The following is a 27,810-nucleotide window of genomic DNA, read 5'->3' on the forward strand; positions in this document are numbered from 1 at the left end:
TAAATGAGATCAGACAGTACCTGTCTTTATCTTATTTATTTCACTTAGCATAATACCCTCAAGGTCCATCCCTGTTGTTGCAAGCGGCAAATTTCATACTTTTTATGGCCAAATAATAATCCATTATAAACATACAGCAGAATTTCTTTATCCATTTTTCTGTTGATGGACACTTTCGGTTGTTTCCGTATCTTGGCTATTGTAAATAATGATGAGGTGAACACAGGCTGCATATATCTTTAAGTGTTTTTGTTTTCTTCAGATAGAAGTGCAACTGCTGGGTCTTATGATTGCTCTATTTTTAATTTTTTGAGGCATCTTGGTACTGTTTTCCATAATGGCTGCACCAATTTACATTCCCACCAACAGTGCGCAAGGTGGGGAGAGGGAAGTTCTTTGCTCCACATCCTTGCTAACATTCAGTATTTGTCTTTTTGATAGTAGCCATTCTAACAGGTTTGAAGTTTTGATTTGCATTTCCCTGACTAGTAATATTGAGCATCTTTTCATGTACCTGTTACCCTTTCTGTATGTCCTCTTTGTAAAGATATTTATTCAGATCCTCTGCCCATTTTTTAATCAGTTTGGGGTTTTTTTGCTATTGAATTGTATGAGTTCTTTATATTCAATTTTGGATATTAACCCTGTATCAGATATGATTTGCAGATATTATTTTCTCCTGTTCAGTAGGATGCCTTTTTGTTGGTGGTTTACTTTAACATGTGGAAGCTTTTAAGTTTGATGTAGTCTCCTGTGGTTAATTTTGCTTTTTTGGCTTTGTTTTTGGTATCATATCCAAAATATCATCACTGAGACAGATGTCAAGGAGCTTACTCCTGCTTGTTTTCTAGTACTATGGTTTCAGGTCTTACACTGAAGTCATTAATCCATTTTGAGTTAATGTTTGTGGTGTATGGTGTTAAGATTGTGGTCCATTTTCTCAATGCAATTTATGAGGCTGTCCTTTCTTGATTGTATATTCTTGGCTCCGTTGTTGTAAATATATGTGTGGGTTTATTTCTGGGCTTTCTATTCTGTTCCATTGATATATGTGTCTGTTTTTATGCCAGTACTATACTGTTTTGATTACAGTGGCTTTGTAATATAGTTGGAAATCAGGGAGTGTGATTTCTCCAGTTTTGTTCATCTTTCTCAAGACCACTTTGGCTATTCAGGGTCTTTTGTGGTTCCATGTAAATTTTAGAATTGTTCTATTCTGTGAAAAATGCCAGTGGAATTTTGACAGGAATTTCATTGAATCTGTAGAATGCTTGGAGCAGTATGGACATTTTAACAATATTAATTCTTCTAGTCCATGAGCACAGAATATCTTCCCATTTGTGTCATCTTCAGTTTTCACCAATGTTGGGTAGTGTTCAATGTACAGGTCTTTTACCACCTTAAATTTATTCCTAGGTATTTTATTATTTTTTAATGCAGTTGTAAATGGTATTGTTTCCTAATAACTCATTATTAATGTATAGAAACAGATTTCTGTATATTGATTTTGTACTTGCAAGTTTACTGAATTCATTTAACTTTTTTGGTGGAATCTTTAGGGTTTTCTATACATGTCATTTGCTAGTGACAGTTTTAGTTTTTCCTTTCCAATTTGGATTCCTTTTATTTTTCTTGCCCACTTGCTCTGGCTATGACTTCCAGGGCTATGTTGAGTAACATTTAAAATTTGATATAAAAAGCAAAGTGACCCAATGAAAGCAGTTTGAAACTAAATGTTGAACATTCACTGAGTCCCTGGGACCAACTCCCTTTTTATGTAGCCCCATGAGGGTCATGTAGGTTGTGGAAGTAATCCTTGTCACAAACCATCTCAAAATTTGAGGCTTAAACAGTAATTGTTCTTGCTCATGGTTTCTGTGGGTCAGAAATTTGGGAAAGGCTCTCCTTTGGCAATTCTGATGCAGGGAGTTTGATGCACTTATTTCCTGGAGCTGGAACAGCTGGAGGCTCAGATCCTAGGGACTGGCCAGGCATCTCTCTCTGCTTGTGGTTTCAGGTCTTTCCATGGGGACTGGTTTGACCTTCTTCACAGCATGACAGCCTCGGGGTGGCAGAGCTTTCCCACATGGTGGCTCAAGGATTACCAGAGCTCATGTGTTCCAACAAGCCAGCTGTCACCTGCACAGCCTTTTATGACCTAGCTTTGGAAATCACATAGCATCATTTCTGTCACATCATCCGGTCACCTCTTGATCTGAGGAATGTCAAGAGACTTTACTGACATTTTACAATTGTCACTTCCACTTCAAACCCATTTGGTATGGGAAGAAGGGAAGACATTGTGGAGTTGGCCTTTGAGCTAGTTCGTGAATGGATTTTGACATTCTAAAAATTGATCTGAGAGAGAGAAAGAAACGATTTGTTGTTCCACCTATCCATGCATTCATTGGTTGCTTCTTACATGTGCCCTGACTGGGGATGGAACCGCAACCTTGGTGTCTCAGGATGACGCTCTAACCGACTGATCTACCTGACCAGTGCCGGATTTTGACATTTTGCATGGCATTAGCAAGGCTTAGAAATAACAAATCGTTGGTGAACAACAGTGAGTGAGTGCTTGACTGCAATCTGGTGGCTAAAGGGGAGAAAGGAGCCAAGAGGCTAGACTTGTGGGCAAGGTCAAGGAATGCCCAAGAAGCTTGGAAAGGAGAAGGCAGGCAGAAGAGTGATGAAGGTTCCTCTCCCCTTCAGACAGTCACCATAGGAGAGACGGTGGACTTTCCTTCTTGGCAATGGCAAGACCGCTTGAGTATGGTGGTATTACAGGAGTTTTACGTCAGTCTCCAACTTGATAGTAGTATCAGGTAGCTATGAGCAGATTTCTGAAATATGGCTTCATTAGTTGTTTGAACTATCACTTAGAATGTGACAGGTTCTGAGGGCACCTAAATAAATGTGTTGATGTCTGAATAGAGCAGTCTCCTAGAGGCACCTGCTGTGTTGATCAGTGTGGTCTAGAACTTTCTGTGCTGGAAATATTTTATAATCTGTGCTGTGCCATTTGGATAATACCTAACCACGTGTGCCATTGGGCATATGAAATGTAACTAGGACTAGAATGTATTTTTAATTTTAGTTAATTTTAATTTAAGTAGACACACGTGCCTAGTGGCCACTGTTTTGGCCAGCAAGGTCTAGATGAAGTATTTGACAACAGAGAGATGAGCAAAGTGCTAGGGGGATCCAGAGTAATGGGACTAGCCACACACTAATGCCATCCTGGCTCAGGCTTACAGCCTGAATCTGAAAAAGTAAATGTCTCACGATAGTGTATGTACCCCAGAGAAATATGCCACTGAAGTATACCACCCAAGACCCTAAAGTAAGGGACAGTAACAAATGAGCCATCTGGGAGAAATACACAGGTTGGTGAGAATTCACAGCTCTCTTAGGAAGGCACTGAGGGGTTAAATTTTAGCCCTGGAACTCCCTTTTCAAATGGAAACTTCCTGAGACAATAGCAAATAGGGGCTATTTTAGTTCAAGGCGGGGGTGGAGGCCCAATGGCTGTGCTGCCTCAGCCACAGAAATGACAACAGTGAATTCCTCTTCCTCAGAACCTCACTCCACACTGCAGCACATCTGGAGGTCAATAATGAAGCTTCAGGTTTATTGTTGGAAACAAATTTATTCTCAGAATAATGCACAAAAAGCACAAGTCGAGACTACCGTGGGAGGCTTCCCCTGCTCCCTCTGCCGCCACCTCCCCCTCCTCTCTGAATGCCAGGGAGAACACCGTTGAAGGAAGAAACATGCAATCACAAACAACGAACAACTCTAAAGACAAAAGGTTTGGTCCAAAAGAACTCAACATGATTAATCCAATTATGTGAAGAGCTTCACTGAGTAGGATTACGATACTGCAGATGTAGTGTTTCCACAGGGTGGCTCTTCAGTGCACCAGGGGGGCCTGCTTGAGGGAGATGAGGACAGAGCGCATGCGGGAGACGTCTTTGGCCTGCTTGCTGGACTTGGGGTTAAAGTCACACAGCCGGGCCACCCGTTCCCACTCAGTGCCTGGGGATGACTCGTCAATGTCATTTACAAAGGCTTCTTCTGCTGCCCTGGAAGCAACAACAAAATATGTTGGTTTAATGTAGAACTCTGTGAGCTACCTGGTGGCTGCCTTGTTTTAGAAGCAACTGCATCTTCATGCCTGACTTAATGGCATTCTGGTTTTCTGAGGAATCACAGCCCTTGGCCCAGGTCACACTCGAGAGCAGGCACGTGGCCAGCTCCCCTAGGCACAGGGTGCCTGGACTGCCGTGTAAAATGTTGGAATACAGGTGTTTGGTTCAGGGCTCTCTCTCTCTCTCTCTCTCTCTGCTGACACAGAGCATTAAAAAAGCAAGTCCTCAGCCAGCTACACAACATCCTCATTAACAAAAGCAAAGCAGAGGCTTGTCAAGAACTTGCACAGTAGTTTACCGTCGGGCTGTACTAAGTTTCACATCAATCTAGACTTCTAGGAAGCCCACAGTTCACTGCACAACAGCTTCTGGATTTACTCCTAAGGCTGGAGAGAAACAGGGCAGATCAAAAGGAATTCAAAACAAGCTCCCATGCTAGCAGGCATTAAAAACTAAAGCCATTCTGGAAGGGGTTTGTTAGGACATTCTCCAGTTCAGCCATTTTCCCTCCAGCCAGGTACCTTGGGCCACTGAGAGCACACTGCGGCAGGGGTGGGCACCCAACAGCCAGAGAGCCAATCAACGTTAGGTGCTTTTTGGCAGGATGCTGCTCCAACCTTCTTTCGGTCAAGGTCAGGCCACCCCCACCTGGGAACCAGCTGGTGGGAGCTGTAGCCCAAAATTTGGACAGTGATAGGAGGGAAGACACACTATATTCATCTACTCCAACAAGCATCACGGGCAAAGCAAAAGCAATGGAGGTGACTGGTCCGTGGGGACAGAGGGTTGCACTATCACAGGGATGGCCGTGGCAAACACTGCTGAAGCCAGAGCCACTACGACACTGCGACTGCATGGCACACACAGTTAGGGGCAGTGAGAAAGATTTACTTAACTGTTCTAGGCTGTAGCAAGGATGGTTTATGTTTGTGCTTAAAGGTGAAGAGAAGAAAAGAAACAAGGAAACTTTAGGTCAGATATAGAAAATGAGAATGAGTTCAATGCAGATGGTCAGTAAGCTAGACATGCCCCTGCCACTCTATTTACGCTCGGGAACGTGCAGCTGGCTTTGCTGGGCCACCCTGCTGCCCAGCAAACCCAGACTTGACCTGTCTAGTCTCCATTTCTACTCCAGAGAGAATGTGCAAAAATCAGATCCAACACCACCTGTAAGTCCAGCATTTCACAAGTCTCATTGCAAATACATCGGAGGGCCCAGGAATCCCAGTTCTGCCTTCTAGTGGGATGAACAGCTCAAGATCACGGGCCGCAGAGGCTCTACGGACCTCTCAGCCCGCTGTCGCCCTTCCTGTCCACTCCTCTCTTCCTCCACTCCACCCTCGCCTTTCTTTACTCAAAATCCAGTTGTAATATTTAAGGGGGAAACAGTTTCCAAGTCTTCAGCAATACTGTTTTGGTAACAGAAATCCTTAAGAACAAAAAAAAAAAAAAAACAAAAAAGCTTCGAGAGAAGATTCAATTTTCTTTGGAAGAAAAAGCCGAAGTGGCTCATGTCAGACAGCTTTGGCTGTCTTTACCTCAAAGCTCGGGCCTCTCTGTGCAAGGCTGAGGGGACAGGGCATCAGAAGCTGGCCACTACACAGCGATTTCTGACAGGTAAGACCACAGAGGAACCATTACAGGCCCGCAGCAGAGACAACCCCCCTCTGCCCAAGGGAGAAGGCAACCAACCCCACACGTTCTTCAAAGGAACCAAGTGTAGAAAATGCTGCTGCCCCCACTGGCTCCTAACCAGGACGTCCACCTCTCCCAGGTGGGGACACTTCCCCTCCCCTCCTGGGACAGGGAGGTAGTGGTAGCAGCAACAGCAAGAGGCAGGGCCCTCCAGTCCCAAAGCCTTCCCAGACACAAACGACCCACATTTTGAAAGGGATTCATTCAGCTCCTTCCTTCCCTCCAAAACCCAAATATGAAAAATGGCAATCAGAGTTGTAGGAAGTCATGATTCTGCAAGACAATCAATGGATCACATACCCCCAGCTTATCAACTCTTAAGCAGCCCCCACGGTGCCAATTTGAAATCATTTAAAAAGCAAAGGAACTTGTGGCATAAAAGGTGCATTAACTCTAAACAAAAAATAGAAAGAATCAAAACAAAAGGAATTAGTTTTGCAACATACACATAACCAATCACGTCAGCGAAGGGTTGTTTGTAGAAAGCTTCGTCTGCCACCCTAGACAGCAAGAGGTCCAAAAGGCAGGCAAGCAGGCAGGAAAAAAGAGAGAACATTGAGAAGCAGAAACATCTCAAATCCACAATAGAAGCACTACTGTGCTCTGGGAAAGCTGGTCCCAAGGCTCCATCCTAACCCAAGGGAGGCTTCCAGCACGGGAGACTCCGGCAGGCACGGACGGCCTCCCCGCTGGCCTTCCCCGCAGGGATTCTCCCATCGCCTCACCCCAGCCACGACGAACATTCCCTAGGCACCTACTTACGGGCTAAGCCCTTTTATCGACGTTGTGTTGATTCAGTTCTCAACGCCAGCAACCTAAGACACTGAGTGTTCACCGCATTTTACAGATGAGGCAACGGAGGCCTGGAGATGAAGCAACTTGCTCAGCAGTAAGAGGCAACAAGGACAGGACCCACAACCAAAGTTACCTGGCTCCTCTCACTGTATATTAATACTTCCCGGCTGGTGTGTGCTCAGGAAGCCATGTCCCCTCCCTGCCAGACTCAGTAACTATCACTGGGCATGAATGCTGCCAGACACACTAGGTCCCAAAGCCAGTTTTATCTTGGATTATCCGACCACTGCTTCCCTACACTTGCTGGGTGGGATCAATTTTCAGTACCCTAGGAACACTTACAGTCATTTCAAAATTCCCACTTTAGAGAAAAAAGCAGCTGGAGGTAAGGTCTGATGCAAAGAACTGCACATGAGGGCTCTGGATCTGGTTCACTACGTGTCCCCGAACAGGACTGTCTGCTTAGTCCAGGCCAGACTTGGCTTTGACAAGGTGCAGTGCAGAAGCCAGCACCTCACCCTTCCTTAACTCCCACTCACATCGGCAATGGGTCCAAATGGCAGGGCTCTGGGATAAGAAGGTGGGGACTTGCTGAGTAGAGGAGCTCACATCGCAGCAGACAGGCTGGCTTGGACCCTGCCGCAGGCCGCGCACGCTATTCCGCTGTGGGTGGGTGGGGACCCTCCCTCAAGGAGTCTTGCCCTGTCCTCTGCTAAGTCAGTCTGGGGCACAGGAATAGAAGGGACCTTTTTTTTTTTAAAGGCTGATTTTTGTATTAACATTAGCGCACATATTTATTTAGAGGGAAGTGCCACTAATTTTAATTTCAGTTTATTTCTAAACTCACACATACCCTTCCTTCTTTACCATTTTGCATTATATGTAAGCGGTGTTCTGTGGAAATTTAAAGCAAGCAAAAAAGAACAGCCTGATTGTAGCTCAAAGTGAGTCAGCAGGAAAACAGAATTGTTTGTGGGCAAAGTGAGTGGGAGGGAAAAGAAAAGGCAGGCCAGCTGGTAAACCCATAATCCTTTTAGCTTACACAAAAGGACTAAACCTAATCAATTTCAACTGGTGCTTGCTTCTGCTGGAAGAAAATAAAGGTTTAATGAGTACTGTCAAGGCATCACTAAGACAACGAAAGCTTGAATGTAAGGCCTTTTGCTCGTCTGTAGCTAGTCCCAGGACTTAAGAGCTTGCCTGACAGCACTGCTGTCATGGTACAGACTCAGAAAAATGGAAAACCTCATTCAAGAAGCACAGGTGGCCCCCCCCCGACCTGTTCGCCCTTCCCCCACCAGGAGGAGGAGCCAGAGCGCAGCAATCCTCGCGCAGGGCAGGAAGGGGCTCAGGGAAGCCTGGGAGAGGGGAGGAGGAAGGCCTTCCAGGCCTGGCCACAAGGCGTCAGGAGGCTGCCAACCTGTTTGCCCCTTCCTGCCTTGCCTGAGCATCATGGAGTCTGCAAACTTTTACCAGCCCTGAAAGTCAGCACCGAAGCTACCTGTGAAAGGGGAAATGTTTGTGTTACAGTTTGGGAAGGAACATGGTCTTGGGTTCTGGAGGGATAAACCCCTCTGCCTGGCTCCTATGAAGAGAACTCTTTTCCATGTGTTGTCACTCACCATATTTTGCCGTGTATAATGTGCTCCTGTGTATAATGTGCACCTATGTTTGTGGCCCAAACTTTCAGGGAAAAAAGTTGTTTAATTTTATTCAGTATCTTATTTACTTATATTTGGAAAAAATCGATTATTGTATTCCAGGGTATTATTTTGCACAGATATCGTTACTGCTTTCTAGTCACACTTTTAATGCATAAGCATAAATAAAAGAATTACACATTTATATAAATACAGAATTAGTACTACCCAAGCATGTATAATGTGCAACCTTATTTTTCCCTCAAAAATCTGGGCAAAAAGTACACATTATTCATGGCAAAATACAGTAATTCATGGCTCTTGTTCAGTGATATTCAGGCCCTATAAAGGAAGGAGATGCAGTCTGAGGACTAATACAGACGGGAGATGCCGTGACAGGGCCTGTTGACTGTCGTCTGTCCACAGCCAAGCACAGTGCCTGGCACAGATGTGCTCTGAAGGCTTCAGCTGAGGGCATCTGAAGGTAGGAAGCCTGATGATACACTCGTCAAAACAGGCCCTTGCTATCCGAGTCTCCTTTTTCAAACTTCTCTCTGCCTTGTATCTGTGGTCCCCGGGAAGCATCCAGCTGCTGCAACAGTCACCCAGGAAGAACAACACTGCTTGAACTGAGCACCCCCATTTTCTTTTCTCAAAATATTTATTATTTACCTGCAGGCAGACAACCAGAAAGATGAGTCACTTTACACATATAAAAGGGACTTACTCCTTTGGTCCCATGAGGCCGAACCATCAGAAGCAGTTCCCCAAAGTGGTTCTATAATGGCTTCCACCCCAGCCCACTGAGGAATAATTGGCACAAAGTGTAGAAACCATTCCTTCTGGGGCGCATATCAGAGGCAACTGATTGATGTTTCTCTCCCTTCCCCCCCTCTCTAAATATAAATAAATAAAATCTTTATTAAAAACAACAAACTGTCCCTTCTGTCCTGGAACCCTGGTGACAGTGGCTAGTGTGCTATTAGCTTTACACACTCAGGGCCAGCCCTGTGCTGCAAGGTTTCTACAGGGCAGGTGAAAGCTCTGTATTCTCGGTGAGTGCGGAGTTCAATTCTCTTCCCCTCTCTGGCACCTCGGTTCATCTCCGAGACTATCCAACCCAACATTCTACAATTCCACATAAAGAAAAGCACACCGAGCCCTAAATCAATGCCTAGAGAGACTAAGCCTTTACGACTCAGCTCTTATAAACACGTGTAATTATTCTCTTCAAGGACAACGACTTCTGTATATAGACAGAAAGGATACAAGTTTAGCAAAACTGGCTTGAAAAAAATTTCTGCAATGGGAAGCCTGTTCCTAACATAATCATATTTTAAGCCTGAGACTCTGAATCCAACTTGCTTAATGCTCAGGGACTCTGGACAGGGAGGGTCAGCCCACTTTTACCAAGTACTTCAGAGCAGACTCAGGGGCGAGGGGTAAACAGGACCTTGCACAAAGCACCCACTCATCTTTCTTTAAGAGGCATGAACTTGCAGCTGGGGTAACCATCTTAACCGACCACAGGATAAGGCAGCCTGGACCTGTCAGCACTTTAAAGTGATCACAGCTCAGCAGAAGCCCCAGACCTGAAAGCAGTCCCCTCCGTACTTATCACAGAACTTCAAATGGAACCCCAGTAAGCACAGAGAGAGAGCATCCCTCACAGGAAGGTGGCCAGGACAGAGGCTCAAGCCTGGCATCTGAGGGGCAGCTAACAACCAATGACGGCCAACAGGAGACAGCTGAAGGCTGCTATACGAACTGTCTGTTCTGCCACTGTTGCTCCACAGTGGCACGGACTGGCTGGCAAAGCGATCCGCTTCCCCTTTTCTGGCAGATTTCCATCTTAATAAAGCTGACAGAGACAAGGGCACTTATACTCACTTCTGCTCTGAGGATAGGAACCTAAGGCTTTTTACCCTGCAAATTAAAACTATCCCCAAGACCAATCGGGCCTATCTACACTAAAGTGGGAGAAGTCAACCCAGCAGGCAAAGCAAGCCCATCATACGCCAAAGCAACCACCTCCTTCTCCGAGCTCCTTCCCAGCGGGCCCTGGGCATACGGCATTAGGGGCTGCAGCCACTGGTCGGTGGCGACCTAAGAATGTTTTTGCCCACCACTGCTTAGCCTTCAGTGAGTGAGTGAATTCTGAAAAGTACATTTTTAAAAAGTTGACTCAAGATTTCCTACAGATAGGTCCCCAGAGAACCCTTAATTCTGAAGTTGCTGTGTTGGATGACCATCGTTGGCTGCTTCATTACAAAGCGCACTTCCCTACGAGTGGACGCCCCTGTGACGCAGCTGTCAGAGGGCAGGGCTGTGTTTAGGGGATGCAACATGACCAAGTCTATAAACAGCTTCCGTCGACTGAGGTCTTGGTTACAGTCATGAAAGCGGCCTTCCACTTAGGGTTCCAAGAAATAACTTTTCCTTTTTCTGTATCATACCATTACAAGTGGTGCATGTGAACCAAACTTTTGGCTATAGAGCTCTACTCGCTGTAACTAAAGTGGATAACAGACAGGCTAAATTATGTTCACAAGGCCCAACAGACTGGCAATCCTTACGTTTCAAGTACTTTTTTGCAAATCCATAGACATTTCACACTAATTGAGTCAGCAGCTGAGAACCTATCTTGGCTTTTGGAGATGGATTGGATCCAATCTTGGAAAACGAGCTGTACTAGAAGCACCACGGACTGACCTGTTATTTGCTTTTGTTTTCTGTAGCTGCTCATCCTGCCTCGCATACCACTCTTCCAGCTCCTTTATTGCTTTTTCTTTCCACTCTGCTTCTTGCTTCCGAGAATTGGCATCTTTGAAGGGAAGGAGAAGACAATACAAATGAAACAAAACACAAATTCAAGTTCATGTCATCAGTCTATTTTGGTTTTTTTTAAATTTTTAAAAACTGTGTTCAAGTGCAGTTGTCTCCGTTTCCCGCCCACCGCTCCCCCCTATTTTGGTCTTACTAAGCTTCTGCTGTGCGGGTGCTGGCGCACGTGCAGGCAGGTACTGGGGCGAGGGTGGTTGGGAGGTCAGATAAAATTTTATTTTTCCTGTCTGTACATCCAGCTCTTGACTTCAGTGATTCTATCCAAAGTGTTTCACCACATTTTATCCCAGTCCACTGACACTTTAGGGATCATTAGTTGGTGGTTTCTGTTTTTTTTTTTTGTGGGGGGGTAAGGTGGGGGGAGTGGAAATATTTAATAGAAAAAAGTTAGGGTGACAATTTAGGGAAAAGCAATAACAGATGATTCTTTAGTAATGCTGCCAATATTAGTTCAGGGTGAACTACTGACACTAGATAATCCTTTCATAAAATCATCTCACAACCTATATTCCACACCTCAGGGTGACAATTAATGGTTCTGTAAAACACAAGATGCTACTCACTCTCTTATTAACTAAACATGGTAGAAGAACTTGTATGAAGTAGGGAGCTATTAGGAAAATTACCAGACGTAGAGAAGATTCAGGAACCAGGGAACAGAATATAGATGTTAAGAGTTGGGAAGACCACAAAGTGTCTCTTCCTGCTTAGACTGCAGAGTGGGTTTGTGGCAGAGCTAGGACGGAACTACAAGAGAAACAAGCCCCAGTGAAGGGGACTGCAGAGGGCTGGGGGTCGTTACTAACAGTTATCCACAGAGGTTCTAGGAATTAGAAAATGCGTACCTGGCAGGAAGTTTCTCATATTTAAATGTGGATTTCCCTAAGACATTTAGCTACAATAGAGATGTGTGTCAGTAGAAAGGGGAGAAAAAGAAATGTTAGTCACAGCCACTGTTGTAGTTGACACCCGAAGTTACCCTGATACTTCACTTGAAAGACTGCAACTGTAGTCTCATAGTTGGCAGTGAGAAAAACTACAGCTCAAAGTTTGAGAAACTTTCATAAAGGTTGCTGTAAGCGGGAGAGTCAAGACTCAGACGCAGGCCTGGCTATAAGGCTCCCATGTTCTTACTTTATTATGCTGCCTCCAAAGGGCAGGACTGAAAGGGAAGCAAGCCTAGAAATAATCGTAAGATGTGACTGCAGGGCGATTGCCACTGGCCCAGACTAGAGTTTGGACAGTGCAGAGCCAGCGCCCAACCTGTAATTAGTGTCCTCGATGGGGAGAGTAGAAAGCAATTGCGGCGGCCAGTAACCATTCAAAGAGAGAAATAAAGCAACTTGGGGCATTTTTAGGGCCTTCGCAAAAAAAGTGTCTTGTAGAATAACATGCAGAAAGTGGTCTGCAACTCCTAGAATAAAAAGCATCTAGCCCTGGCTGGTGTGGTTCCGTGCTGGCCCGCAGACCAAAGGGTCGCCGCGTCAATTCCCAGTCAGGGCACAAGCCTGGGTTGTGGGTCAGGTCTCCAGCTGGGGACATGCGAGAAGGAACCACACACTGATGTTTCTCTCCCTCTCTTTCTCTCTCCCTTCCCCTCTTTCTAAAAATAAATACAATCTTTAAAAAACGAGCATCTAAAAACTCCCCCATGGTTTTACATTAAAAAATAACCTTTTACCCTGCTATCTAACTTGCAAGAAGGTCACGCAACCTATGGCTCAGAAGGAAAATTCGTTTATTCAGATTTTCTACTGATGACTCACATTCATAGAGTAAGCGTCTGATTACTCAGTGGCATGTCGGCCCACACCACTAAGTGTGCGTGGGAGAACGGAGGGTGCCACGACGCGATGGGAGCTGATGAGCGCTGACCGTGCCGTGTGGGCAAGAAACTGAAAAATATCGTATTTAAAATGTAAGGTCTCCTTTTCAAGACAGTGAAATTACTTCCAAAAAAATCACTTTTTGATTGAACAGTATTTTCTTTCTGTGTAGTCTGGTAACTTTAATGTTATATAATAGGAACAAAATATCACGGAAAATTATCTCTAAAGATTTTATCTAAGTAAGAATTGTGACCATCTGCACAAATTGTAGTTACTAAATAAAACTGTCCCTTTAAATTGTCTTTTACAGATTTATGAAGTGACACTATCAATTAGAATTTAGAATACTTAAACACTTAGCTTGATGAGACAGAGATCCAAGCCATAATACAATCTCTTTGAATCTGGGCGGGAGAGAAGGGGGAGGGAGGGAGGGATAAAGAGTCTCCTCAGACAGCAGGGCACAGTGACAGCTGTATCTTCTGGCCATCCTCATTACTATTCACAGAAAAGCAAATTATTTAAAAACAGCCAGCAGCTAAGCTGCAAACCGTTGACACTGGTTCTCTATTCTTAGCATCTTGTGCCTTCTCACAGTTCTTGCAAGGAGAAAAGGTGAAACTGAAGAAACACCTAGTTCATGGACAAATTTAATTCACTTCAATCAGAAGTAAGGCCAAATGTTCGACTTCCCTCCAGAAGGCATTTTGAAGAAAACAATGCTTCACAAAACATCCCCTAAATCCTTCAATTTGATAATCAAAAAATAAAATGCAATTTTCCCAGCCACCAAAGTGCACTCTCTCCATGAACAAAACAATTTTGCTAAACTCTGGGAAAAGAGAGAGATAAAGTTGGATTCTGTAACAAGAAAAATACTTACTAAGTAGTACTAAAACCAACTAAATCTTGCCTCTAAGCCTACTAAGGACACATATACAAGGAACAAGCAAGGACTGAGGCTGCTGGCGCCATGAAGACAAATTTTTATCTTTCTAAAGCTGCACTATCCAATACAGTAGTCACTAGCTACATGTGGCTATTTAAATTTATTAAAATTAAGTAAAATTTAAAATTCAGTTTCTTAGTCATATAATCCACATTCCAAGTGCTTAACAGCTACATGTGGTTAGTGGCTGCCACACTGTGCTGTGCCACCGTTCAGACACACAGTATTTCAATCATCAAAGAAATAACTATTGGAGAGTGTTGTAAAGGTTCAAACGTTAAGTGTGTCCTGTGTTCTGAAAGCTTTAACATAAATTGGCCTGGAGAGGCAACAGATTTGACACCACTTGGCTGTGCTATTTGGGTCATGTCCCTTCCTATTTCTAGGTCTCCATTACCCCATGTGAAATATAGAAGTCATATTTTCACTAGTTCAGTGGTCCCCAAGAAGGAATAATCATGCTGACACTCTGGTTATATAAAAGAGTGTATTTCTAGATTTACAATAAAATATTTAAGCATGAAGCATGTGATGTATTTTTAAAAGGATAAAAAAAAAGTGATCGCAGCTGGTGTAGCTCTCCACACCATGCCCTCTCCTCTCTTGGTGAAGAATAACCTTACCCTCTACACTTTCTTCTCTTAGTGAATTCTTTCACAGCCTGTTTCACCAACTACCCTGACATTTTGGTGGCCCACAGGGGGACATTCTCTATTTCTCCCTCTCCTCCGCCTCCTGAGACTTGCAACTACGGGAGCAGTGGGCAGTGGAAGCTTGACCTGGCCTGATCCCCTACCCTGTCTCTGTGAAGTTCAAAGGGAGGATTCTAACCTGGACTCTGGGGACAGCTTCCTCCTCACCCACCCTCGTGACCAGCAATCAGACTGGAAATTACTGGAAAGCAGGAACAGAACCAACCGCTCCCTAGGCAGAAGATAACAGTGGAACAAACTGCAGTCACGCCCTAAAAGCCCAGGGGCCACACAACAGCAACAACCCCCCACCTTTTTTGATCCAATTATAATTCGATAAAAGTTCAAAGCCCCACACCCTTAATGCTGGTGTATCTTTCCACACCACACCTTTCTTCTTTCGGGGAGAGTGAAAGAAAACTTTACTCTCCACAAAAAAAAAAAAAAAAAAGGTGATTGCATATTCATAATACCCATATCTTCTTTCAACTATTCTGTGTTTGAAATTTTAATAAAAAGTGGAGAAAAAGATAACCCATGGATAACATACCCACACTCTGCCACCCTCTCTAACCTGCATATCGTTACAAAGTCTTTCCTGATCTTGCCCAACAGCTGACACTCCATGTACACAGCTCTTCACCAAAGGCCGGGCTGGCTGGCACTGACCTTAGGCTTGGCCTGCCCAGCGAGATGGTGTACGTTAAATGCAATGTAGACTCTGAAGCAGGGCAGACTTACGCTGAAATTCTGACTCTACCATCTCTAAGCTGTGTGATTCAAAAACTTATTCTACCTATGCATTTCACTTTCTTCACCCATAAAAATGTAAACTTACCTTCCAGGGATATTAGGGTAAGAAAACTAAATTGTATGTGTTTCCTGACATTGCTCACATTTTCCTCTTAAGCACTACCTTAAATTCAGCCTTCAGACTTCCATTTAAGAGGCAGGTGTACATAAACATGGCTTGCTTCCTTGCACAACCACAGCAAAAATTACAACTAAACTACAAAACTATCACCCGGAACTGTCTGAAAATCAAGCTGTATGGACGTCCAACCACCAAGGAATTAAAGAAGTTCCATTCATCCAGATGGGTAGGAGGGGCAGAGCCGTGGAACGGGCAGTTCCACACCCTTATGTGGTGAGTAAAAATCAGGACTACCACCTCAGGAGCGAGGGACACCAGACTGCCCAGCCTAGGGACCCAGTGCCAGGAATGTAAATCTGCATAACATTAGACTATAAAAACCAGTAGGGGTTAGGGCAGTGGAAGAAACTGCAGGATTCTCAGGTATCTCCTCTTAAAGGGTCTGTATCCGTCTTAGGACTTCCTCTGGGACCCCAGCACTGGGGCAGCAGCTGGAAGGGCACCAGTGGCACATGGGGAGAAACTGAAGTGTCAGGCATCATGGCAAGTGCCAGGGAACAACTTCCTCCAGGAGAAATACCAGAGGCCAGGCAGGAGCCACGGTCCCTTTTCGGAGCCCTCCCCGACACAGCAGCACCATTATCTGAGACTCCTGGTTCGCACGGGCTGCCCCACCCTGGTGATCACCTAAGACTCCGCCCCATCCAACTTACCCGCGAACTTTTCTACAATAGGCCAGCGAATCAAAGCAGCTCTACCTGACACATAAAAAAACGAACACAGGGAGGCTGCCAAAATGAGGAAACAAAGAAACATGGCCCAAATGAAAGAACAGAACAAAACTCCAAAAAAATCTTAAAAAAAAAAAAAACAACAAAAAACGGAGATAAGCAATCTATCAGATGCAGAGTTCAAAACACTGGTTATAAGGATGCTCAAGGAACTCACGGGGTGCTTCAACAGCATCAAAAAGACCCAGGCAGGCCCTCGCTGGTATGGCTCAGTGGATTGAGGGTTGAGTGCTGGCCTGAGAACCAAAGGGTCGCTGGTTCAATTCCCAGTCAGGGCACATGCCTGGGTTGTGGCCAGGTCCTCAATTGAGGGCATATGAGAGGCAACCAATCAATGTTTCTCTCCCTCTTTCTCCCTCCCTTCCCCCTTTCTAAAAATAAAATAATTAAAATTTTAAAAAACTATGGACATTAAATACACAACTATTCATAATTGAATCTTAAAAACAAACCAAGAAAACAAGCAGAACAGAAACAGAATCACAGATATGGAGATCATTTGAAGGGTTACCAGTTGGAAGGGAGAGAATGGGAGAAAAGGTACAGGGATTAAGAAGTACAAACTGGTAGGTATGAACTAGATAGGGTGATGTTAAGAACGATATAGGAAATGGACTAGCCAAAGAACTCTTATGCATGACCCATGAACAGGAACTAAGAGGGGGTACTGCTGGAAGGAATGCGGGTACTGGGTAGCAAAACGGGAAAAATTGGGACAACTGTAATAGCATAATCAATAAAATGTATTTCAAAAAATTCAGCCTTCAAATGATAAATGGATTGTGAAGTCTCTCACATGGATACAACACCCTCAAGTTTACAAAGCACTCTCATAAATACCATCTCAGAATACCCTTGGGGTTGGTGACACTGATCTTACTTCTCTCAGGTGAACACACAGAGTCTTCAAGGTTTGGGCAATCAAGTGCCACAGCTGGTAAGAGTATAGCTGGGCTTTCAACCCAGTCCTTCCCTCCAAGTCCACGGCTCCTTTCCATAGCATCGCTCTGCTCTTTTGAGAGGAGAGAGATGATGCACTTGGTGGCTCTCTGGGCTGCTCTAATCCTTACACAATGGCCTGTGATTAAGTGTCTGCGCATCAGTAGCCTTGTGACCTTCAGGTTGAGAAAGATTATCTTCCCAAATACTAAACAAGGACATTATAGCTAATTCAAGTGAAAAAGGAATAAAAGGAGAGTTAAGGTCAAGTATTCCACTGAAAACAGACACCCAAAGATAGAAAGGGATTCCTTACCAAGGGCTTCCAAGCGTTCCGTTTGCTCTTCTCTCCATTTACGGATACTTTCAGGTTCTGATTGCAATCGATCCACTTGTGAAATAGCTGCGTAACTGTCTGTTGGACCATTACTTTCCTTAACACAAAACACAATTGTACTCTATCAGTACCAAAAACTCCTTCCTGAAATGCACTTCACCCAAGTTAGATCCCCTGGCTATGCACAGCACTGACAAATATAAAATGTTGAAGGATTGCCTTAAAAGCAAGAACACAACCTTACATGCAGATAGGGAGCTTTCAACATTACTGCACTTAATCCTTACCATCCATGAGGAGGCAGAGTAGCTGTTATTCTATCTGTTAATAAATGGGACATGAGTGGGAGATAGGAAAGTCAGGGAGGCGAGTAATGGACTTCCTAGGAAACAGTGTTATCAGTTTTGGTATCCTCATTTGACAAGATTATGTGATATTTTCAAAGTAACAAAAAGTACACAGCAGAGCAAGGCCTAGATTTTAAGACCTATTATACAATGCAGGAAATAGGTCACTTAATACCACCTAATCAAAAAATTTGACGACAGAGTCCAAAGGAAAATGTACAATAACTGTAGTCACACCAAAGAAAAAACAAAAAGGCAGGCGATCATTGAGCTGTGTGTGTGTGTGTGTGTGTAGGAGAGCAGAATGGTCTTTATAATGGGCTAGATTTGGGAACTAATAAATAAATTAACAAAGATTCAAACAAAACTTAACCTTTAGAGAATTATTTCACCTGTTGAACTAGGTATTCACCAGTTTAACGTAAGTAGACAGTAAACAAAGGTAGAAAAAATTATTTAAAATATTAGCAACTAACTCATTAACATTTTCCATGTGTCAGGTACATAAAAGCTTTCTCTCCCAAACACCCTACAAAGCAAGTTTTTATTCCCATTTCACAGCTGGGGAATTAAACTGAGGCACAGAGAAATGACATGTCCTAATTCATAACTAGTAGGGGATAAAGCCAGGATATGAATCACATTCTGTCTCACTCTAAAAGACAAATTCTAAACCAGGGGTCAGAAACTACAGTTCAGTCCTGTTACATGCTTTGTAATTAAATTTTACTAGAACACAACTATGCCAATTAGTTTATACAGTGTCTATGGGTGTTTTCATATTACAACAACAGCATGGTTTAACAGATCTTATGACTCACAAAGTTTAGTATGTTTACTATCTGGCCATTTACAGGAAAAGAAAAAGTTCATCTTTGGTTTAAACCAATTACCCTTATCTCATCCTTCTTGCCAGTTAATTGGTTGAGAGACAGGCAGAAACCCAGGCAGCAGCTAAATACCACACCATTCCCTCAGGCTACAGTGATTACTTGATTAGCTCAGATGGAAGTGCAGGGCTTTTCTGGGGTAACTGGGAGAAGAAAAGATAACCTCGTTTTGTTCTACAATATCTGACACGCACACGTGAAGTCTGGAAGTGCTGCAGCCATTTCACCGCCATGAAAAGAACCCTGAGTATAAAACTGCACACTCAGCAGGCAGAGCCAAAGGTCCGAGGAACTAAGTCAGAGTTCTGGTCTGAGGACACCTGACCTATGTCAGAGTTCTTTCGATTATAAAAACAAGCAAGTTCTCTATTTAAGCCAATGCAAGTTGGGCTGGCAACCAACAGCTTAGTGATATGGGGGCAAAGCAATGGTATTCATCACAAACATCTGCCCCCCACATCCTCAGGACAATCTAAAATGTTCAAATGCTAGCCCTGCCACATACTGCCTTTGCCACTTTAGACTACTGATGGAAGCTCTGTATTCCTCTCTCTTCATCTGTAAAACGGGAGTAACAGCAGTATAGGTCCCTGAGGTGGTTGTGAGAATTAAATAAGATTAATCATAAACAGTGCTTGACACAGAGAGTGTTTAAATTCACAGTCGTCATCGTCGTCATCATCATGATCTTGAAAGGTCATTTCTGAAGGATAAAGTCGATAACATTAGGGCCAGGTCAATAACGTTTTAAAATAATGCTCTATCAGTGTCTCTTCTTTTCAAATCCTTGTACTTTGGCAGGTAACATACCAAGTACTAATACATCCAGGACAGTCAAGGGAGTGGGATCCTTTCTAGGTCAGTCAATTCAAATCACAGGAAAGGAAGACTCTTGAGCACTATCATGCAACATAATCAGAGTACTGTGTACCTGGTAGTATTCACCATTCATCACTCCATCAACAGCATCTGTAAGACATTAAGGTTGCAGTTTATCAATCAGGGCTGTTCGAATGCTGAGCCCAATGTTTACAGAGTAAAGTAAAATACATCACCATATGCTATGGGTACCACACGTTATTCAATGCTACTTCTGTGCTACGTACAAGATATTAACACTGAAAAGCTTTCTAATTAATGAAACCAAGACGTGCTTATATACAAATGACTTAACTAAAATGTCAACAAATCTGTTCCATGCTCCCCGGCCCAAAAGCCTTTGACATTCTGCTTTCTGGCTTAGAGAGAACACATTAGAAGCATGGCATAAGAGTCTCACAGGGCAAGAGTGTTTCTCTACAAGAGTTCTAGAGAAGGCCAAAAAAAAAAAAAAAAGCCCAGATTCATTCACACCGAGCAGAGATGTGCTGCTTCATGTTCAAATCAATGTGCCTTCTTGGGGTTCAAGACTCGCCATACTGTGGCTGCAGTAGGTTTGGCACCTAAGAGCTTTTAATTGAGACTTTTTGCTAATTCCTACAGTGCACCTGGAATTTGTCCAAAACATTAACACTTGTTCATACCAAATTAAATTAGTCTTTTCAAGGATGCAAGTTTTAAAGGAAAGTGTACAATCTAGCCTTACAGACAGAATCATTCATAACTAAATAAGAACGTCCATCTCAGAAACATTAAAAACGCCTAAGCAAAACTTAGAGACTATCAATCCACATAGTACAAAATGGTGGCCCAAAAGGCTGAACATATTTTATATAAATACAAAGTACGAAGTTAGGAAATTACACAGATCAGGATTTCCAGGTCTGGGGAGGGAGGCAAGGAGACAGAAGACCTGACAACAACAGGCCTGCATTTCTGAACTGGCAACACTGTTGGATGTGAGGGTAGCCCTTACACGTAGCATACCCGTCCCACTTGCCCCACTCTATTCTTTTTTTAAACCCTTTCTGTGTTGAATTTAGTTACCTGGCTGGCCTGATTAGCATGTGTTCCTAACCCAGCAATCACTAAGAGGCAGTCCGTACAGCGTTGTACACCATCAATCAAGTGGCTGCTCTGACTTCCTCCAAAAGCCTCAATATAGACACCGTAAAAATTTAGCTTCTACCTACATAATCTGTATTCCATATCTGTTGGTTGACCCACATTTATTACCTATTATGTAGAACTTCCATTATTTGTCCAATTTTTTTCAAACTACAAAGACATCTTATTACATGGAGTAGAAAAGATGAAAGAGATGAACCTAAAAGATTTAAGAATTCAAGAAGTAAAAGGAATGCCAAGCATTTAATTAGGGCCACCATCAGGAGGCCCTCAGAGGGTAGTACATAGAAATAGCACAGCTCTCCTGGAGGTCTGGGGCAGGTGCTCTCCGCCTCGTTCTTTCCTTCTAGGAGGCAAAGATTTCATCAAACCACTCCTCTGGTTTTGGTTCCTAACTAACTATAGCCATACCTCATTTTATTGCACTTTACAAATTGAAGGCAGGACTCTCCACCATAATAAAAAAGATTAAGAATCCCTTTATCGTAGTACTAGCTTTATTGCGATGGTGGTCTAGAATTGAACCCACAATATCTCCAAGGGATGTCCATAAATGCATTAACTGCCCATTTTCCAAATTAACATTAACATTTCATTCATTCCTTTGGTTCTCTTGCTTCTCCCAATTACCCTCCTTCTCGGCTTTGGGAATACTAAAAACTTATAGATCATTTTCCCAGCATGTCTCCCTGATACCAAAACATTTTAATTTTATTTTGCCAGGAAAAAAAAAAAAAAAGACTTTATTTTTACAGAGCGGGCAAGGAAGAAAGAGAGGGAGGGAGAGAAACATTGATGTGTGAGACAAACATCAACTGGCTGCCTCTCTCGCATGTGCCCCCAACTAGGGACCTGGCCCACAACACAGGCAAGTGCCCTGACTGGGAATCGAATTGGTGAGCTTTCAGTTCATAGGCTGGTGCTCGGCCCACTGAGCCACACCAGCCAGGACCAAAACATTATTTTTTAAAAAAGGAAAATGAAGACATAAGAAAATGCCATGTAATTTCTTCACTCAACCCCTTGGTTTCTATCCTGTTAGTTTATCTAATGTGTATAGATAAAAATTTTCACCAAAATTGGGCTCTTACAATGTAACTTCTTAAGTAACCTATCCATCTTATTAAATTCTCAACTTTATTAGTATGAAGACATCAACTACTTATCACCTCCAATGTGCCACGCACAGTGTTAAACACTTTATAAACACTTAATTCTCATAATAAACCTGTATGTATCAGCACTTCACAAATGACATTAAGAATATGCATAGGGTCCTGGCTGGTGTGGCTCCGTGGATTGAGTGCCGGCCTGAGAACCCAAAGGCTGCAGGTTTGATTCCCAGCCAGGGCACACTGCTGGGCTGTGGGCTGGGTCCCCCGTTGGGGGCGTGCAAGAGGCAACCGATCAATGTAGCTCTCACACATCGATGTTTTTCTCCCCCCCCTTTCTCTCTCCCCTCTAAAAATAAATAAATAAAGTCTTAAAAAAAAATAAAAGAATAAGCATAGGATTCCTCGACACCTCAATAATAAAGTATTTTTGAAAGGGCAGGTAATTGATGACATTTCCTCTTAAATTTACTTTTTATGTTTAAGGAATGCTAAGACAAATACTAAATGCATGCATTATGAAATAATCAGCCTTTAAAAAGTGCTGCAATACCTCATACAAGCCAGGAAATCAGAGGAAAGATCATCAGATAATTGGATACACGAACACAAACTGCAGGATCTCAGCATTTACCAACCCACCTCAGCTTTGATCTGTTTCAATCGCTGGTTATAAACCTGGGTTATTTAAACATATTTCTCACATTTTTAACTTCATTTCCCTAATTCTGTTACTCCTATGCTTTATTTATGATAGTATAAAAATCAGTTTCTCAGTTTTTGTCACGGGCTTTTTATACTTAAAGCTGTTTGCGTTTTACCTACCCATATAATTTTTAAAAGTACTCCATACAGTTTTGGAAATACAAAGTTCACCAAAAACTAATCAAAGTATGGGAGGAGGGAATAGTCAATTGAACCTCAATAATATACACCCTTGATGCAGAACTGCCGGGTCACAGGATACACATTTTAAAGACTTCTAAAACACCAATCCCTTGCTCCCTTTTGGTCTACCACTTATATGATGACCATCAGCACATGCATGTCCCGTTTCCCAGACCTTCACAATACTAAAACCCGAGTTTTACCATGTTTTTAAATTTTTGCTAATTTGATAGCAGGTATTAAAACACACAAACAAAAAAAAAAACCCCCACAAAACTTAAGGTGGTCTTGTGCCAATCTTATTTCCTGTGAGGTAATTAAAAATCTGACATTTGATTTTCTTCTTTACTGAATTGTCTATTTTGCCCTTGTTTTTTTTTGCTTTTTATCTCTTAAGTATCTCTCTGTATTAATTCATCCTCTCATACTACAAGTGTTTTCCCCATTTGCTTTTAATATGGTTTATGCTATTTAACACCTAGAACTACTTAACTTACATGTAGACACTATCAATTTTCCCTTTATGATTTCTATAGCTGCTTTTATTCTGTAGACCTTTCCTCCTCTAAGATAAATATTCACTTTTCTCCTGGTACTTTAAATCCATGCAGAATTTATTTTTGTGTAAGGCAGAAAAGAGATCATTTTAAATCCTAGAGCCAACAAGCCAGACCGACATTCTGGTTAATATATTACAGCCAACATACCAACTATTCAGTTAATATATTCCAGCCCAGGGCTATTCCCAACAGGAAAGACTTTGATCACTACTCCATCACAAAACTAGAAGTACTCATCCCATATGTCCTGAGTCACATGTTACATGTCCTTTAGGCCTGAAGACTCATAGAGACCCACTGGCAAATACTTTGAACTCTTATTAGTTACCATACCACTTCAGTGACATTCAGTTGGCCCAAGTCAAAAGATTATCTGTGGCTACAGAAACATACAGAAAGGACATCGAGAACGCCCTGCTTTATTAGGACAACTACACTATGCAACCTGATGCTCCAGAAGCAAACTGTCTAGGGCATCCAGACAGAAGCAGGGTCAGAATATGTTCCCAGAGATGAAAGATTCTTTGTCCCAAACCCACCTTCAACCTCCCCTGTTCCCCAGCTTTCGAAGTTAAACAGACCTGGGTTTGAATTCCAGTGGAGCAGTGTATTAACTTGCTATCTTAAGATCACTGCTTAAATTCCATGGTTATCAGCTCTGATCTGAAATAGGATGACACTACCACTTAGCCCGCAGAATTACTGCATGGAGAGGGAAGTATGGAGAGAACCTGGCACACAGGAAACGGGCAGCACTGCTAAATACCACGCATGAGATTTCCTTCAACTTCTCTTTTCTTTACTTTTCTTGCTACCAAGAAAATTACCCTTCTCCTCCAGCTTTTAATTCATGTACCTCTTTTCCTCCTTCTCCTCCAAAAAAGGACTTGACAGAAACATACCAAACAGTGCCTCATTGCTGTACTCCTTCCGCAACTCCTTAATCACCTCTTACTTTCCTCTCTCCTCACCCTCTTGATTAAAGGCTTTCAAGGGCTCTGGACTTAGGCTGCCTCTTTCCTGATCACTGGCTCTTCCTTCAGTATCCCCCAGCTACTTTACCTAGCTGGTTACCTCCCACCTCTAAACTTGTGTATCTTTCCACCTCTCCTAACAACCTGGGGGAGTCATTCAGGGCTCAGGCCTAATCCCTCTGGTTTCTGCCTGTCCCATCTGCCGTGGGACATTCCCCCAAGGCTGAGAGTAGTTTAGGTATGTTCCTCAATCTGTCAGAACCTGACTATAACTCTCAGTATAACAACACATCAGATACAGAGCTCCCTCCTAAAATCTGTTTCCTCAATACATGCCTCCCCCCGTCCAAAGCCTAGAGGCCTTGTAACACCTTTCTCTCCATACTCCTAAGAAATAGCAGCAGCTAGATACATAGGGGTGTGTGTGTAGTAATAATACACTGCGCGTAAGCATGTTACAGGTGCTCTGTAATGTAATCCTAGCAACCCTCTGTGCTGTATATTTGCAACTTTCACAGAGGAAAAACTGAGGCAGGGCAGTAGTGGCTACACTCACACAAGCAGTCTAGCACAGCACAGAATCGAGGGAAAGGGAAGGGGAAGCGGAAAGGGCAAAGAAAGAGTGAGAGAAGGAAGGAAAAAAGTGTCCAACTCACTCTCTAATCCCCCAAGGAAGTGCTGACCACTGCACTATCCTCAACCCCAACTACACTGTCAGAGATCAGGCTTCAATCACTAAATGCTTAGTTCACTAAGAAAGTCCTTCCTAGGAACTAAGTCAGCAATCACCCCTTCCTTCCCTTTGCTGAAACCTTAATGCACAAAAGACCCATGTGGCCAACTCTGCTTTCTCCCTTTTACCTCTCCAAACTGCCCAGTCACCAAGATCTGCTGCTTCTAGGAAGGATCCTTGGGCAGGACGTTTTTGCCCATTCTTCTGTGAGTATTTACTACATGCCCGACATTCCGTACTCCAGGCTCTGCAGACACAACTGTGAGCAAAAGTTAACACTGTCCTCGAATCAGGACAGTCTCCTAACTATGGGTTTTGATTCTTCCACACTGTCCTGGCCAGGGCAGCCACAACTGCTTTCCAGAAATGACCGTCTTTTAGCCTACTACACCTCTGCTGAAACCACAACACAACAAGTAGCTCGGAGATACTGAAGGTACAGTCAAAGGAGAGCTCAGTCATTAACTTGCCCTTTTTCTTAAGCAAGTCATTTCTCTGTAAGACTTTTTCTCTTCTCTTAAACGAGGGAGGTAAACTAAGGACATAAAAAAGTATACTTTATGATTCTTAGGCAAATGTTAAAGACTACACAAGAACCACCAAAAAAAAAACAAAATGAAAGAAAACCAGTAAAAACCCTTATCCCTTAAAGCCAACTTCATCTCCAAGCCACAACCTAGTTCAGTCCAACCTGCTAGCTATAAATTGAATTTTCATGTATATTATACATTGCCATGTAAGTTCTAACTGGGGGACAGATTTGCTTAGGAGGTAGCACTGTATAGTATAAAAAGTCAGAGGCTGCAAGCTAGCAGGCGCCTCACCTCCACTCCCCCAAAAAGGTTCTGCTTGGCTGGCACAGTAATTTGAGCTCTCTAAGTCTGAATGCTTTTATGAAGAGCACTGTTCTAGAACAGCAAAGCCTCAGTCTCCAACACTCATTACCTCACACCCAGCATGTTTCTCTTATTTATGGTGAAACTACCTGGCACTTTAAAGTAACTCTCATCTGCCCCAACAGTGCCCTATTTTCCCTTAATCAGTTTTGTTTTGTTTTTTTTTTAAGTAAGTGAAAAGTCACGTCTCTTTTCTTCCAGGGAATTTCCTACTTCCCTATATTAATGAAAAGATCTCTGCCACTCAGCCTTTCCTCCCACCGCAACACCGTAAATGTCGCACACAGACAAAGCACTAAAGGTCACACTGGCATTCTACCGTGTTTTTGGTTTGTTGGGTTTTTTTTTTTTTTTTTTCCTTGAGTTGGGCTGGGAAAAGGCCACACTACATTCTGTCCGCCTCTTGCAAGACTGATCCAGGCTAATGTTAGGTTCTGCTTAGACAGCAGTGCCTACCAACGCTGTTCCCGACGAAGAGTTCCTGGAGTCCCAGCCATACCGTTTGGAAAAATGGTAAAACTCTTATCCCTCTTTCTCCAACTTACACCATCTTTCTTGAGTTCCCTACTCACTCCACTTTTCTTCCCCATAACCCAACATTCTGCACATCTTAAGTGCTTAAATGTATCACTGACATTTTTGTTTGTATGTCTCAAAAACTATACTATTTTTTTTTTCTGCCCTTCCTTCTTAGTAACTGGTCTTGTGCTGGGTTCAGGCTTGCTTTTAAGTCTGGCCAAATTGCGCCAATGCGGCTGTGCTCCAGAGTCCAGACTCAGACCCAGCAAGCGCTCAATGAAAAGTTCCGGAACTGAGCGGGTTTCTTCGGGCCCCCGAGTGTGACTATCATCCTATTTGCTTGGCTTTGCTTTCTCGCTGCGCCCGCGCGAGGAGCGGTGAAATACACTCAGAGAACCGAGCAGGCGTTCTGCATGACCGGGCCGGGGTCTGCTTCCTCGGCACCCCTCCCTAGTCTCGGGGTTCAACAACAGATCAAGAGTTACCCAGAGACCTCAAACCCACTCTGGGTCCAGCTTTCAGATAAGTCTTCCCACCCCAAACGCGTCCGCACTCTCACCCGGACCCCCCGGTGGCTCGCCGTGTGGCTGGGGCCCAGGGGCGCCGCCGTCCAGGATGGCGAAGGCCTCGTCGTTCTCGATGCCCGCAATCTCGCTCTCCTGCTGCGCCAAGAAGGCCGCGGCCGGGTCTTCTTCGCCCGCGCCGGCCACCCCATTCCCCAGCGCGGGGCCGCCGGGAGCGCCGGCGGGGGCGCCGAACGGATCTAGGTCGGCCATGGCTGGCAGTTCAACGGCACCGGCACCGACACTGAAAGACAAGTCAACCGATCCACAGACACCGCGCCTGGGAGCTACCGCTGTGGTGTCGACTTAGCTCGGAGGACAAGTGGGAGGGGGGAGAAGGCGGAAGTGGAAACCCTGCCCCTATATCCGGTTGGTCTAAGGCGGTGTGGGAGAACCAAGAAGGTAACAACCAGTTAGAGGACAGCAATCGTTCAAGAGCTGCCCAATCAGCAGAAGGAGGGACGGCCCCCGAGGAAAACTCGTGACTCGGGCAGCGCCTGAGGTGAGGGCGGTAAGCCTCGTGGGCTCCAGGAAGGCGGAAGTGGGACTTGACTTAAAGCAGCCTTGTTCGCCGACCCTTTAGCACGGTGCGTGGGCCTGGTTCCGACACATCTCAGTGGACCCTAGTCAAGAACCCGGAGGTGAAGGCAGCGATGCTGGGCCGGTTGCAGAAGAGGCAAGCTACTTAGACTTTCTGAACCTCGGTTTTCGCATCTGTAAAAGGAGACTGGGAATCCTGCATTGCCTCCTTCCCACGATTGTTGGGAAGGCTGCATGCTTTTACG

General features: G+C 43.8%; 1 protein-coding gene across 6 annotated transcripts; it reads right to left on the bottom strand.

Moving 5' to 3' along the window:
• Positions 1–3,629: 3,629 nt before the first annotated feature.
• Positions 3,630–27,378, bottom strand: CLTA (clathrin light chain A). Of its 6 annotated transcripts, none has more exons than XM_054584657.1 (7): positions 27,022–27,378; positions 19,705–19,742; positions 17,516–17,633; positions 10,994–11,105; positions 6,293–6,346; positions 5,048–5,083; positions 3,630–4,085 (listed from the first exon to the last, which is right to left on the bottom strand). In XM_054584657.1, exons 1-7 carry the CDS (start codon positions 27,236–27,238, stop codon positions 3,914–3,916), a joined length of 747 nt encoding a protein of 248 aa, XP_054440632.1. In that variant the 5' UTR covers positions 27,239–27,378; the 3' UTR covers positions 3,630–3,913. The 6 variants fall into 6 exon arrangements, with proteins under 6 accessions (XP_054440632.1, XP_054440634.1, XP_054440633.1 ...); XM_054584662.1 differs by lacking the exon at positions 6,293–6,346 and adding an exon at positions 4,450–4,537 and having other exon boundaries at positions 4,005–4,085; XM_054584659.1 differs by lacking the exon at positions 6,293–6,346.
• Between the last annotated feature and the right edge of the window lie 432 nt (positions 27,379–27,810).

The sequence above is a fragment of the Pteronotus mesoamericanus genome, unplaced genomic scaffold (genome assembly GCF_021234165.1).
Source record: "Pteronotus mesoamericanus isolate MK-2021 breed Mesoamerican mustached bat unplaced genomic scaffold, CSHL_Meso_final contig_78, whole genome shotgun sequence".
Classification (NCBI taxonomy): Eukaryota; Metazoa; Chordata; class Mammalia; order Chiroptera; family Mormoopidae; genus Pteronotus; species Pteronotus mesoamericanus.